Source organism: Podarcis tiliguerta (assembly GCF_965153285.1).
Source record: "Podarcis tiliguerta genome assembly, chromosome: 9".
Taxonomy (NCBI): domain Eukaryota; kingdom Metazoa; phylum Chordata; class Lepidosauria; order Squamata; family Lacertidae; genus Podarcis; species Podarcis tiliguerta.
In genome coordinates, this window is record NC_139542.1 from 35,289,166 (window position 1) to 35,305,335 (window position 16,170).

At 41.7% G+C, this 16,170-nt stretch overlaps 1 protein-coding gene across 7 annotated transcripts in view; it reads right to left on the minus strand.

Moving 5' to 3' along the window:
- The window catches only part of INPP4B (inositol polyphosphate-4-phosphatase type II B), a gene marked incomplete at its 5' end in the record, with an annotated part of 264,537 nt that overhangs the window by 133,896 nt on the left and 114,471 nt on the right, over positions 1-16,170 (minus strand). For all 7 annotated transcript variants that reach the window (XM_083457114.1, XM_083457109.1, XM_083457110.1 and 4 more), the window contains 2 exons: positions 1,115-1,339; positions 11,872-11,956. In XM_083457114.1, the coding sequence (XP_083313240.1) occupies positions 1,115-1,339; positions 11,872-11,956 (310 nt within the window). The remainder of the gene's footprint in view (positions 1-1,114; positions 1,340-11,871; positions 11,957-16,170) is intronic.

Here is a 16,170-nt window from a genome sequence, read left to right on the forward strand (position 1 = left end):
CGCTTTCTATCTCTTTGTTCTGGTGTGGTGTTTCTGTTCTGTAGTGTTAAGGTTTAGTCTTATTATAAGTTCTTGTTAGTTTAAAGTTAAGTCTGCTGCAAATGGATTTCTTATGGACTGTGCCAATCCTGAATGTTATTGGATTTGTGACCATTATGCTCATTTGCATTCAGTAGCACTAAAGTTCTGCTGGAGGAAGTACAATTGTCTCTGGTCTATTTTTTGGAAACTGTGCAATGTGTTTAGGTTTTTTCCTCCATGCATAGTGACACTACCATGGATCACAATCCATGGCATGTTTATTGGGGTTCCCCACAATTTTCATTGGAATAACAGAACCTAACTCACCACCACAGGGTTTTTGAAACTCCCTATAATTGCAAAAGAGGCTTCTTATGTGGTATGGAGGGATTATGTCTTAAATACAAGCCCTGCTGAACACATGGGAGTTGCTTTAGCCTTAGCTGCCCATATTTAGCCAGTGATGCCAATTCATTCAGCTCCTTTCTTCTTTGACGAATTTATATGATGCTGCCTTATGATTCAGAAGCATGATCAAAATTCTGACAGGCAGAGTACTATCGCTTGGAGTTAGGAAACCTTAAACAAGCCTGTCTCTCAGTCCTGGTTCCCATTTCTATAATGAAAGTGTTAAACTAATGATCTGTCTCTTATTACTTGTTATAAGGGTAAATACAGTATCATACTTTGAACATTAAATGTCCTGTAGAAATACATGCAAAACAACATTTGTACGCAGTATCTTAAAAAAAAACCCCACTACAAAGAATAGATTAACTGACAGCTATATATCTGCCTTCCATAGGAAGCAAGTTATGCAAGCCAGAAGCAAAATACATTATCAGTATTATATTAACATGCCTGTCTACAACAAAAGAGAGGGGTAACCTGTGCTCATCCAGATAATGTTTCACTCGAATCCCATCAGCCCGAGGCAACACCGCCAAATGGTTAGTGATTATGAGCACTGGAGTGCAATAACACTTGGCAACAAAGATTTCCAATCTGCCTAAAACTGGCCATTCACAGAAGAGAGGATTTCCACCAAAAAGAAGTATTAACAGGATTAAGGTCCAATGAACAACATGCTTACTTGTAAGCTTAGACTCTGCAAGATTGTCTGCCTGTGCTGATGGAATGAACTGATGTACTTCATCTGCTGCTCTTTCTTCCTTGATTTCCATGATCAGTCTCTGGAGCTGCTCGATTTTATTGCGCAGACCTTCAGAACTTGCCTCTCCGAGAGCCACAGCCCAAGATTCACAGTCAGACCTTGATGCAGCTTCAAGGTAAAGATCTGGTTCTCCACTCTGAAACTCTGCACTCAGAAAACATTGACACACTTTCATTAAGACAGACATTAACAGATGTGTTTTTGAAGATCGGGGCAAGACTGATGCTTGCAGTGACACAGAATATCATACAGCTTCTCCTCTTGTGTCACAGAAGCAAATGAAATCAAGCTGCTGCTCTTCACATTCAGCACAACACAAAGTCCTCGCTGCACAGCTGGATCCTAAAGCAATTAATGTGTCCCAAAACTAGGTGGCAGTATCATTAAGCTGAAATTTAGAATCCCTATCTGATGGCTATCTGGCAGCTTAGCCGGTAGCTTTCAGGGAAACCAGCTTAAGTATGAATTTGATTTAGCAGGGTCAACAGGCAGAATTCTGTCAAATGGACTGGTAGGATTCATTAAAGCAAAAAGTGTTCATTATTCTTTTTATTAGAACTGCCCTTTACACTCAGCTGCCCATTCACTCTTGTCAGATTACTGTTCATCAATACCTGGCAACAATTTAGAACAATCAACCAACAGGTTATATGGAAAGGCTTCTGGCCTCATAGCTACCCATAAGTAGCTGCTGCAGAGCCTGATAGAAGTCTAGTTTTCTCTTGGGTTCACAAGGAAATTCAAGTAGCAACTAGGATCATTCATTTGATTGGAATTCACAAAGGAAACAGTCTCTAGGCATTTAAGATTCTGCCATGGAGACAGTTTCATTTAGTTGCAAATTCAGCATGACATTTAGTGCGGTACAAATGATCAGGCACGGACTAAGGGGAGGGGAGCAAATCAATGCTACTTTAACAGAAGACACCAACTGATTTAGCTATATATCTGAAGGAATAAAACTGGTAGCTGTTGGGTTTTAAAGCTGAACACTGAAAGCTAGCTAAATAAAGGTCGGTTCCCAATATTGTATCCCATTCTTCCAACATTCCACTGTACTTGCAGGGTCCAACTAGATGTGATGAGGCATGTGTGGTTTTGATCCACGAATCACTCCAATTCACAAATAAAATGTGAATGAATGAATGAAGCTTATCAGGGATGTGGAACCTATGGCCCTTCAGATGATGTTGGAATCCAGCTCTCATCAGCCTCAGCATGCATGACCAATGGTCAGGGATGATGGGAGCCGAAGTCCAACAAAATATGGAGGGCCCTAAGATCCCTATCCCAGCTTTATATGAAAAGGAGTATTGTGGGGTGGATAGGGAACAAAAACCCAACCATCCACCTTGCTGTGCTCCATTCCTTTAAGCCAGGGATTGAGACCATCTAGCCCACAAACTTAATTAGGCCCAGCGTAAGGTCCTACCAGCTCATTTTCCCCAAACCACACAGCTGCTGCACACCCAGCATCATATATGCAGTGGAGATGCAGCTGCCAATGCCTTAAAGTACACTCTTGACACTTTGAAGTCCCAACAATTGTTGGGACTTCAAAGCATGTCATCTTGATGTCACATGGCTTACTTTGAGTTCCATAGGGTGAAATAAACAGGCTGCAATAACAGACACTGTTAAAAAAAGGCAAAACCTGCTACTGACTCCTGACATCTGGGTAATGGTGTTTCAATACATGCTTTCATTTCCAACCATATAACTGCCTACATTCCCAGTGACTGACAATATTCTTTAAAACCATACACATTTTTGTCTTTGTATTTGTATCCTTCAAATGTCCAATAAAGCTTGATATTGCCATTATATGATATTGCTATTTTAACCGTATTTCATCATTTTATGTCCGTAAGCAGCTCAAAGGAAGATGTTACTGAGCAGAATAATAAAAATGATACCACCACTTGGGGTTGAGTTTATGACCCTACGTTTACTCATGCTTTCATTTACTGCTGTTATTTTAATGTTGCTAAATGTTGTTTGTTATTCAAGCCCCTTCGTCATGGCAAGGCAGTGATCCATGAAGGGGATTTTATGCTTAAAATTCTGCAAGGAAGGCTCAAGCAGTATGTGGACCGAGAACTCCCAGAAGTGGAAGCTGGATTTCGAAGAGGCAGAGGAACTAGAGACCAAATTGCAAACATGCGCTGGATTATGGAGAAAGCTAGAGAGTTCCAGAAAGACATCTACTTTTGCTTCATTGACTATGCAAAAGCCTTTGACTGTGTTGACCACAGCAAACTATGGCAAGTTCTTAAAGAAATGGGAGTGCCTGATCACCTCATCTGTCTCCTGAGAAATCTCTATGTGGGACAAGAAGCTACAGTTAGAACTTGATATGGAACAACTGATTGGCTCAAAATTGGGAAAGGAGTACGGCAAGGCTGTATTTTGTCTCCCTCCTTATTTAACTTATATGCAGAATTCATCATGCGAAAGGCTGGGCTGGATGAATCCAAAGCCGGAATTAAGATTGCCGGAAGAAATATCAACAACCTCAGATATGCAGATGACACAACCTTGATGGCAGAAAGTGAGGAGGAATTAAAGAACCTTTTATTGAGGGTGAAAGAGGAGAGCGCAAAATATGGTCTGAAGCTCAACATCAAAAAAACGAAGATCATGGCCACTGGTCCCATCACCTCCTGGCAAATAGAGGGGGAGGAAATGGAGGCAGTAAGAGATTTTACTTTCTTGGGCTCCATGATCACTGCAGATGGTGACAGCAGTCACAAAATCAAAAGACGCCTGCTTCTTGGGAGAAAAGCAATGACAAACCTAGACAGCATCTTAAAAAGTAGAGACAACACCTTGCCAACAAAGGTCCGTATAGTAAAAGCTATGGTTTTCCCAGTAGTGATGTATGGAAGTGAGAGCTGGACCATAAAGAAGGCTGATTGCCAAAGACTTGATGCTTTTGAATTATGGTGCTGGAGGAGACTCTTGAGAGTCCCATGGACTGCAAGAAGCTCAAACGTACCTATTCTTAAGGAAATCAGCCCTGAGTGCTCACTGGAAGGACAGATCCTGAAGCTGAGGCTCCAATACTTTGGCCACCTCATGAGAAGAGAAGACTCCCTGGAAAAGACCTTGATGTTGGGAAAGATGGAGGACACAAGGAGAAGGAGAAGGGGATGACAGAGGACGAGATGGTTGGAGTGTTCTCGAAGCTACCAGCATGAGTTTGACCAAACTGCAGGAGGCAGTGGAAGACAGGAGTGCCTGGCGTGCTCTGGTCCATGGTGTCATGAAGAGTCGGACACGACTAAACAACTAAACAACAACAACAACTAAATGTTGTTTGTTATTTATTATAACAGTCTGCAATTTTATAATATTGTTGTTCTACTGATTGTTTTGTAAGCAGGGTGATGCAGGAGCAGTGTGGTGCAGTGGGCTGCAACAGAAAGGGAAATGACACAAATTGCAGGGGGATGGGGGGGGGTCCACATGTAGAATAGGCTTCCATTTGAACAAGGGAGCCTCTGGATGCCTGCCAAAATTTAGCTGAATTGAAACCTCTTTTAAAAATAAGTTATACTGTGAAATTTTCATGCAGGTATTAAGAGAGTGAACTTGCTTATTCTGCATGAAATATATACTGCACATACATTACCCACTCCTGACAAGCTTCTTTTAAGGGCCAGAGTAGCCATGATGTGAAATATCCCTTTGCATTTAATGTGCACATTTTTAAAAAATGCAAATAGCAACCCCTGGGGATAAGCAGCTGATCATTATTAGGTTCCATGTTCTTCAACGACTCTAAAGAATGGAAGCTTCCTTCAAGTAAATGTTTGCTGTACAGTCGTACCTTGTTTGCTGAACACATTGGAACTTGTACGTTTTGGCTCCTGAATGATAAAAAATCGGAAGTGAGTGTTCCGGTTTTCGAACAATTTTTGTAAGCTGAATGTCTGGTGCGGCTTCCATGGCTTCTGGTTGGCTGCAGGACACTCCTGCAGCCAATTGGAAGCTGCGCCTTGGTTTTCGAACTGTTCCAGGAGTCGAACGGACTCCTAGAATGCATTCTCTTCGAGAACCAAGGTACGACTGTACTTACTTGCATGTACATACTGCTTCTGATGAGCTCTAACTCCACTTACATTATTCTGATAACTGGAACTAATGTCTACAGCAAGAGAACATTGATTCCCCCCCCCCCCCTTTTACATTAAGTTGCAACATATGGAAGCAAATTGACTTTACTGTATTCTTCCATGTTGGGTGCATGCTAAATGAATCATCCCATTGCCTACATGAAGAAAATATTTGGGTTCCAAATCTAGTTTGGTAAAACTGAAATCGGAATATAAGACTTTATGGTCCGAGTGTTGTTTTATTTCATAAAAGTCCACAATACCTTCTATTATAGGCACACAGCAGGGAGTTTATTTCTGCTTATACCACATAGCTAATAAGAGTGTTTGCCAGGACTGTTTTCACTGCCAACAACAAGCCAATGGAGAAGGCACTGTACACAAATTAGTTCAGATGTTCAACTGTCATTTGTTACAAAACATCACCCGCAAAATGGGGCTTCATGGACTGCCAGGTTTAAAGAAGATAGTTGGCTAATTAAAAACATAATAATTAGTAGGCCTGTATAAGGAGATCATCCGTTCAATCACACATAGAATCACTTCCTTCATGTTAGAGTCAAGGCACACTGACCATGCAGGGAAAAGAAAGCAAAACCCAAGGCACATTCATCATAAATTATGAGAAAGCGCTTGTTTAAAAATGATTATACTAGAAGCAGAAAAATATATTTAAATTAATATGGGGAGGGAATACTGAGAGAAATAATTACAAATAGCAAGCAAATACTTAGTCACATGATTGCTCCAAAGATCAAGAAAGTGAGGATCTACCTGATCTGCATCTTGTATAACCAATATGAGTGGATTACTAATGTCATGCTGTCATGCCTATATCCTTACTTAAGAGTCAACTTCTCCTACATCAGCACCTATTCATCAGGCTGTTTCCTCAACAAGGCAAATGCACTTAAACAATGCAGAGTTCAATTATCTCCCCAAAAGGAGGACACAAGCTATCCAACCTCTGCATGTTCCACAGGACTTCTGCAGTGATGTCCCTGCACAAACTGTGCTCGGGAGATTAAATCAATTACTATAATAGACATGCCCACACAAAGTCAGTGAAAAGTTGCTATTCTCCTATTTTTGTGCATATTTTTGCACTTCTATTATTTGTGTTCATACTGTGCTTTGTTTCCATTGTTCCCACTTTGGGTTCAGTTGGCGATAAAGAGTAGACTAGAAATATTTTTAATAATAATAATAATGTGATTTCGGCCCATTTGTGTTGTCATGTTCCCTACTGGGCCATAAAAAGGTCATGACGATGAGTGGAGCGGGAAGATCCCAGTCACAACTAGCACAAATTTATCCTAAAGGAGACAGTAAAGGTAAAGGGACCCCTGACCGTTAAGTCCAGTCGCGGACAACTCTGGGGTTGCGGTGCTCATCTCGCTTTACTGGCCAATGAGGAGACAAGGCAACTCCTGGGAAGGCTGACTTAGCTCCAGTAGCTGTCTACGCTCTTGATAGTGAAGCCAACTGCCCGGATATTCCAGAAATGGTCTGCTTAACTGCAGGAGCTTTCTGCCTTGGCTGCTGTTGCTGCTTCTTTTCTGAAACACCAGTGCTCATGCCCATAGTACGCTTGGTGGTGAAAACTATCAAGAAGGATGGTACCTAGTTTATCCTAGAACAGCATGGGGTTTGAGAGCACTGACTGCTTCCTTTTTTAAAAAATAAATAAATAAAAAGGATAACTTTTATAAAAAGAATGGCTTCAGCTGGTGAGCTGAATGATTGAGCTCCATTTGACATTTTCTTTTCTTTTAAATAGCCACTTAATTACCACCTCATTGTGGTACACTTTGGAGTCCCTTTTGCATCTGATTCATAGGTCAACAAAAATGCTTCTCTCTTCCCTGATCCAATATTTGTCTCTTTTTCTCATATATACCAGCTACTGAGAGCCCTGGGTATCCAAAGCAGCAACAGGGGAAGTCTGCAAGAGTGGAGTCCTGATAGTATAACCAAGATGTTGTTAATGCAGATGTGTACAGAAACTGACCTCTGTGTGCTTTGACTTTCCCAAAAACTTCGTGCTCTCTCCAACGAAACATGAAAAAGTATATGTGATTATTTTATTTTATTTTTTATTTTTGCCCTCTCTAAAACCATTGCTTGCCATGGACAGTTTACAATCTTTGCACCTGGGTTCTGCCATCACTACCCTGAAGGAGCAATCATATTTCAACTATCTGGCTCCGTGAAGGCAGTTCTCTGGGGACCACTCTAGGATCAGCTGAGAAGTCACAAGTACAGTGGTACCTTAGGCGAAGTACCTAATTCGTTCCAGAGGTCCATTCTTAACCTGAAACTGTTCTTAACTGGAAGCACCACTTTAGCTAATGGGGCCTCCTGCTGCAGCCATGCCGCCAGAGCATGATTTCTGTTCTCATCCTGAAGCAAAGTTCTTAACCCGAGGTACTATTTCTGGGTTAGCGGAGTCTGTAACCTGAAGCGTATGTAACCCGAGGTACCACTGCATTACTCTTCCATGACCAATGTGGAGGAACAGAGGTCACTATTGTATGCTTGCTTTCAAGGTTTTTTTTGTTTTTTAAAAAAATTGGGATAGGTTGCTAAGAGCAAAGTTGTGCTTTCGACATGCATTTTTAGAGAGAATTTGGTAAAATGGCTTGTGATCCCCTTAGATGTTTTTCTACTTGCAAGACTTACAGAGCTAAGTGGACAGGCTGCAGAGGGAGGACTTCTCTTTGAGCAGGTGAATGGAATAGGAAGCCTCTTGCCAGGCAAAATGAGGGGTGGTGGCAGGTCCAGAAGAGTGGAAGCAAGACTTGCTCAGCTATGTGAGTGTCCGCAGATCTGAGGTAGAGCACCAAAACCATCTAGGATTAACCCAGGTTAGCAGGTTTGGATATGAAGAGCAAGCCATGTTTAATTCAAGTTGAGATTCATAAGCCAGCTTCAAGCCATGATTTCTGATTGTTGTTTGTTGGGCACAAACAAATGTCAGTTAGTTGGCCAGGGAGGATTTGAATGTATTAGCAAACCACAGTTTACTGTCACATCAAAAGGCTGCCATGGTCAGCTAAGTCAACAAGAATAATCTGGTACATATAGTCATGGTAACTAAGCCTTTTCCTTGCCATGTATTAGTTTCCAATCGTATTTTACAGGGGTCACTGTACTTTTCTCAGAATTTTTTAAATAATTTTTTTTTAAATGGCAAATGTTGCCTTTCCAAATAGCTAAAACTTTTTGGGGAACTTTGGTAAAGTAGTAATTCTGAATTGTGATTCGAGGACCCGATCTCCGCTTGGGGAATAAAGACACGTGGACACAGTATATAAGGTTAATGGGCAAGGAAAAGGCCATAACTTTATTGATTACAGCATGTGAGAAGGTATTGGCTTAGGCATTGGACCACGGAACATTAGACTCCACCCACTCGGAGAGGGGTGAGTCTGAGGAGGGGTTAACCACCAGTAAGGGGAGCCTGTTGATACTAAAACAACCATAGGCTCTCTCCTGATGTCACCAAGGGTCATGCCATGGCCCCCCGCCACACGGGCATTGGACAGGATCCACGACCGCCGGATTCCTTTAGCGGAATTCCCAAAATTGTCGGGGAAGGCGATGGCCACACCTTGCCCCCTGAAACACCAACAACACATTCCAATGCCTAACCGCCAAATACCACGAAAGCTGTGAAGATTGCTATGAGGTAGGCGGAAAAAACCAAGAGGCCGGGCCAATTTAGCCAATTGGAAAAAACTCCTACCAGGCCCCCTGGTCAAACAGGGGGAAGCTAAACTCTAAAAGGGAGTGGAGGGTGACTCGAAGAAAATGTGTGTGCAATGGCGGGGATGGCTGGCGCGACCACATTTGAGCAGCAAGCCACGCCCCCACCGAGCTTCCCTATTGGGTGCCCAACTGGGGAGGGGCGTGGCGCGCCAGCCATGGAGTTGAAGCAGGGGGTGGAACACCCCCTGCATGACGCAGGAATCATCTCCTGCTCACAACCCCTCCCCTCCGGGAGGAGGAGAAGCTTTATCACAGTACTGGAAAATGCTTGAGAATATAATAATGAACCTCTGAAAAATAAGGCACTATCACAACCATACATTCTAACAAAAGGAGAACTGAACTTTGATACATAAATTGTATCTGCAAGATAAGTGAACTACAAACATCAGAAGCTCTTGATTCACAAAGCTAACTAAATCCTGAATTCATGTTAAGATTAGTAGTGATGAAATCATCTCTTGCTTACGCAACGCTAGCAATCACTTGAAAGTCAAACTTTCAGTCACCGATAAAGATTTAATTATTTTTGTTATCTTTTGTTATCCTGGTTTTTTAAACAATAGCATCCATATTCCACTTTTGTCATTGCAACTTTTATATAGATATTTCAGATTAAAATCGTCATCACCATTATATATACAAAGTATCTTTGGGATAGGAAAGTAATATAATCACATCACATATTTCTAAAAATTATGTCAGAGAATGTTTGCTTTCACTAGCCACCCCAGACACTAAGATCCTCAGAGATCCAGCTCTACATCTCTTATTTATTACAAGGGCAATGGAACAGAGGGAGATGAGTGTTTTGAGTATGGATCACTGTCTTCAAGAAATTCAACACACAGGCATATTTGTGTGTTCAGGAAAGATGAAAACACCGTCCACTTGGATTCCCAATATTTTTAAAAGTTATTTATATTTATATTTATATTAATAAAATGAGAGCAAAATGGTAATGATTTACAATTATGTTTAATGTACCACAGCACTATAAAGCAAATGAAGTGCTGTTTTTAAGCCTCTTATATTTCAAGAGAATCTGCTGTCTCTTCTTGGTTGGAGACAGAACTGCCTTTATATACGCAAGTCCTCTGATGACAGGTTGATCTGCTTATAATATGTTTAGAGTAGCTTCTTCATTAAACATGTTCATCTCTGTATTCTGTTACGCATTATTTTTGCTTCTACAATTATATTTAATAAACTAGATTGGACGTGGCCTATACTGCTGGAACAGTGAATCAGAGTCACTGCAATCCCTTTTTTATTATTATTATAATTCATTAAATTTGTATACTGCACTTCATCCGAACATCTCAGGGCAGTCCACAGCATAAAATATGGAAGAAAACCACAAAGTACATAATAAAAACAAGAACAAGAACAAAGCAAACCAATAACCCTCCTCCCACAAACACATTTAAAAGAACATACTGTTAATCAGCCCAAGGCCTAGTTGAAGAGGAGCGTTTTCACCTGGCCCCTCAAGATGTATAATGAAAGTGGCAAATGAAACTTGCTGCCATTCCACAAAGAGGGAACCACTGCAGAAAAGGTCCGTTCTTGTATTGCCACCCTCTCATGGAGGAGGCACACAAGGACTTAGATGATGGTTGCAGAGTCTGGGTCGGTTTATATGGGCAGAGATGGTCCTTAAGATATTGTGGTCCTGAGCCATTTAATGCTTCATAGGTCAGAACTAGCACTTTAAATTGGGCCTGGAAAATAATTGGCAGCCAGTGCAGTTGAGCTAGGATGAGTGGAATATGCTCAAACCATCTTAACCCGGTGAACAACCTGGCTGCTGAATTCTGCACCAGCTGAAGTTTCCAAACCGTCTTAAGAGGTAGCCCTATGTATAACGCATTGAAGTAATCAAACCTAGAGGTGACCAGAGCATAGACAACAGAAGATGGGCTATCTTTGTCCAGATAGGGCACAGCTGGGCCACCAGTCCAAGCTGGTGGAAGGCACTCCGCACCACTAAGGCCAACTGACAGCAAAGGATACAGGAGTTACCCCAAGCTATGTACCCACTATTTCAGAGTGAGTGTAACCACATCAATTGCAGGCAACGTCCCATTCATCCAGTCTAGGGAACCTCCCACTAACAGAGCCTCAGTCTTAGGTGGAGTGAGCTTCAGTTTGTTGGCTCTCACCAAGTCCATTATTACAGAGGCAAGACAACAGTTCAGCACATCCACTGAAGATGTAAATATGTCTTCAACATATTGCTGACAATGTACTCCAAAACTCTGGATAACCCCACTCAGTGGTTACATGTAGATGTTAAACAGTGTAGGGGCTAAAATCGTGTCCTGAGGAACCCAACACTGAAGGCTCCATGGGGCCCAAATAGGACCAGAATCACCACAAAGTAGTGCGACCACCCTGCCCCAACTCAGACAGCCCCTCCAGGAGGATATCATGGTCAATGGTATTGAAAGCTGCTAAAAAGCCAAGGAAAATTAACAAGGACACATTTCCCATGTCTCTCTCCCATCAGAGGTAATCATACAGGGTGATTAAAGCAGTTTCTGTGCCCAAACCAGGCTAAAATCCTGATTTAAATGGATCTAGGAAATCAGTTTCCTTTTTTAGCTGTTCCTTTTGCTGAGCAGCAGGGCTCTTTGAGGGTTTTTTCTACAACCAAGCAGGACATAAATTATATTACATACGTACATGCATACATACATATTGTGTAACATATTTAAAGAAAAATATTAATGGCCTGGAAATACCCCAAAAGAAGAGAGAGAAATTATTATGCATCACACTTACTGAGCACTACTGAAACATCTGCTTTATTCCTGAATTCCACAACACAGCACCGCTCCAGGATTACTAACTCAGCAGCTTCACAACACTGTAAAGGGAACAAAAGAAAAGCAAGAGTTTTACTCAGATTCATCCAATAACAGGGCAATTCAGGCTACAAGAAAGGGAAGATGAAAGTATTACAGACACCACCAGTTCTGCGAAGAAGCCAGGGCCCTCTCTCCATCAACCGGGGGTGGGGATGGGGAGATACTAAGCCACTTCACTGGCACTTGTGACTTTTTGTACCTCCTCTTCTCAAACTGTTTTCTCCAGTCAGCCACTTGTAAGAAAGAACTGCAACCCGAGTTTGCTTATTTCCTTCTCCCTCCCAACCCCCTTTCCTTTTTGGTGTTATCTTTTTTAAATTGTAGGCTTGAGGAAAAACACTGTCCTGTTCTTACTGATCTGCAAGGCACTCTGGGGACCTTTTTTGGCTGAAGAGCTGTGTAAAAATAAACATTTACTCACTGATAATAGAGTTTGCTTTCTAATAATAAGCAGCTTTTAATTTTTGATAAGGGACACGGGTGGTGCTGTGGGTTAAACCACAGAGCCTAGGGTTTGCCGATCAGAAGGTCGGTGGTTCGAATCCCTATGACGGGGTGAGCCCCCATTGCTCGGTCCCTGCTCCTGCCCACCTAGCAGTTCGAAAGCACGTCAAAGTGCAAGTAGATAAATAGGTACCGGTCCGGTGGGAAGGTAAACGGTTTTTCCGTGCACTGCTCTGGTTCTCCAGAAGCGGCTTAGTCATGCTGGCCACATGACCCGGAAGCTGTACGCCAGCTCCCTCGGCCAATAAAGCGAGATGAGTGCCGCAACCCCAGAGTCGGTCACGACTGGACCTAATAGTCGGGGTCGCTTTACCCCTTACCTTAATTTTTGATAGCCAGTGTTGTACATTCCTTTGTATTGCTTCAAACAACTCACTCCTAGACATACCTGTACTATGCATGTAAAAAAGCTTGAAAAGCCTCAGTTAGAATCATAGAATCATAGAGTTGGAAGAGACCACAAGGGCCATCGAGTCCAACCCCCTGCCAAGCAGGAAACACCATCAGAGCACTCCTGACATATGGCTGTCAAGCCTCTGCTTAAATGATTCCTTGTTATCATCTCCTATATGAAGTGGCTGGATCCAAACTAAATCAGCTGAAATCCATGTGAAAAATTAGCCTTGGCTTAAGTGCCATTTAAATTGAAGGGAGCTAAGTCCAACTGTCGTATAGTACAATCCTATACATGTTTATTAGAAGCATGCCCCAATCGGTTTCTTAGGACACACCATTCAATTAGGATAAATAATTTTACCCTAATGCCTGGATACAACCCAGGATCTTTTTTCTGGGAGGACTGTTGTAGTGTTTTACCTTTGTGGATGAAATGGTAAGACTGTGAAAGTCTTTCTTGTTTCAGTGTGTTATGTAAGACAAAAAATACCCTTCATAATCATGATTCCATACATGCAGTCTATACCAATGAGAGAGTTCACAGCCACCAGACTGTTTTGTACTTCTGTATCATTAACTTTCTGTCTCAATTAGGCTCTGTTGGATAACTTGAGGGAGTTAAAATGATGTATTGAAAATCATGAGACTTTGTACAATGTAGTGGAACAAATACTGTGGAAAAATAGCTTGTAAGAAGTTCTGAACAGAAGAGCAGGGGTGACCTTTCATTGCTCATGGACTGCGGCTTGAGCAGAATGGAGACAACTTCCAAAAGAGACATAAAAATTGCCCTTTCTTAGCAGAAAGGCAAGAATCTTGGCTGACATGTCAAGGAGCATCTTAAAAATGAATTTATAACTATTTACAGTTCTAAGATGCATGTTTATCTTCACAAATAAGTTTCAAAACGTAGCTGAAGAATAGGCTAAGTCAGTCTGTGTCATCCTGGGCTCCCGGTGTACGCTGGCTGGGGCTGATGGGAATTGGAGGGTGCCAGGTTGGCAAAGGCTGGGCTAAGCCATGAGATTCTTCAGACCAGAGCAAATAACTAACTAACTAACTAACTAACTAACTAACTAACTAGTAAAAGCTCAACTATTAATACATTGTTCTTAGTACAACTTGACTAGCTTTTATCCTTTTATCATATTTCTTGGAACGTCAACATTAAAGTGAATATTGGTACAGAAACATAAAACATTCCCAAGCATCGAGAAATTAATGTGCCTTGGAAATTTAGAAACTAAAAAACCCCCCACAATTATAATTTATTGCAATCTATATTCCACAGAAGGGTTTATCATATCAGCACGTGAAATGGTGAAACAAAACACACAGCAACACCTGAAAAGAATGACTTAATTTCTCTCTCTCTTTTTATTCTGCGCAACATGAGGATAGTAATAGTTGCAGATGCCCTATATATCTTTGAACTGAAAAATATATTACTAATCAATAAGTGTGCTGCAACTGAAGACCTCCTGCAGAGATATTTTGGCCCCTAAGGCAAACCACAAAATGCACTACGCCCCGGGCCAAGGATGAAGATCTACATCCGGAACAAGTAGAGGGAATAAAGTTCTACATTAGAATCCATTGTCCCTGTGGACCCTGCTGCCGTTCACTTCACCTTGCCTCATGGGTAGGCCAGTCCTGCTGACTGCCACAAAGGACCCCACTTCCCAGTCCTGCCATTTTCCTTAAGCTAGAGTTCTAGTTTTCAGTTTACATAGCTGCTTCCTCTTCCTCCTCCTTTCACATCCTGGCATTAATGGTTAAGCTTATAGACACAATTTTACTTTTCAAAGATACTCATCTGCAACTTAAAAAACAAACACTCTCTGCATTGCTGAGGCACACAAAGCACTTCATGGATCTCTGCTTCCATTCATGCCTGCCTTGGTAAGATCTTGCCCTGCTGTCTAGAAGACCAAAATCCCTCTGGGGCAGCCTCCCTCCACTTCAGCTCATTATTTGGGATTCATACAAAGCTTTTGCACACCTCTATTATATGACCTTATCTGCACCGGCATTTGGAAGTCAGATTTAAGCTTCTACTGGGAAAATGCTTAGGTTTTAGTTTATCTGCTCGGTTCTTTAAAAATATGTGTTTATACTTGTTTCCCACCCCAGGCTTCTGGAAGGAGCAAACCACAAATCCAAAAGTATAAAAAAGACATATTGATTCAGAAAGCACATCTTTCCACCAAGCAATCCTAAAACTCTTCCCAAGACATTTTGCACTGGCCAGTTAGTTTATGATTAATATCACCTTAGCTTTTGGGCAACCTCAGGTTCTCTTCTTGCAATACAAATATCCTCTCTCCAACAGAAATAAGGGGAAGCTAGCAAGGGCATTAAATATGGCCAAAGAGAACTGAAATGTCAGAATTCTTTCCTTATTCCTGTTCATCTGCCTTGATGTGCCACAGGAAAAAAAAAATGTTCTGAAGTGAAAAGGTAGCATTGTCTCCAGAGGCTTTGATAGATGGTTTTGATGTCATTATGGGAAAACTCTACCCAGAGCTGCTTCAGATGCCTATACAGCTTACATCCAAAGTGATATTCTTTAATATTTTTTTCCTCATAATAGATGAACAGCTCCTTCTATACAGTACAGAATATGTGTTTTTGAAGAAAAACAACCTAAATGTACATCCACATTTCTACATATTTTACAAATAACAATTTTCAGGAAGAGCTGTACACATCTGAACGAGATCTGCAGAGAAATGGCACTAATTGATACACCAGGGAAACAAACTTACACAGCAGGCAGAGCCGAAGAACATTAGTTAAATTAATCACACCAGAAGCATAAGCACATCTCTTTCCCGTTCACATGGGCATCTTGAAATGTTATCCCATTTAGAACAGTATTAGAAATATGCAGGGCACCTTACTGAAGGAAATAAGAGCCAATTCTTCAGTTTGTGAATTTTTAAACATGCAAGCAACTCCTTTATTCCACAAGGTGTGCTGAATGCTAAATCTAAATCTGATCGCATACATGTGGCTGCAGCAGGGGGAAATGCAGATGTGCTTTTGTCTAGATCCCTATTCAGACAGAGCCACTCATAGCTCCACTGAAGGCCAGAGCAAGAAGAAGGAAATGCACTACCCACAGATACAGCCCTGAAACTTGTGCACATTTTGGCCATGAGATCTGCTTGTTCAAGTGAACTCCTGGGAAGAACACTCACATGTGATCAGGATCCCTGCATTAAAGGTAAAGGTAAAGGGACCCCTGACCATTAGGTCCAGTCGTGACCGACTTTGGGGTTGCGGCACTCATCTCGCTTTATTGGCCAAG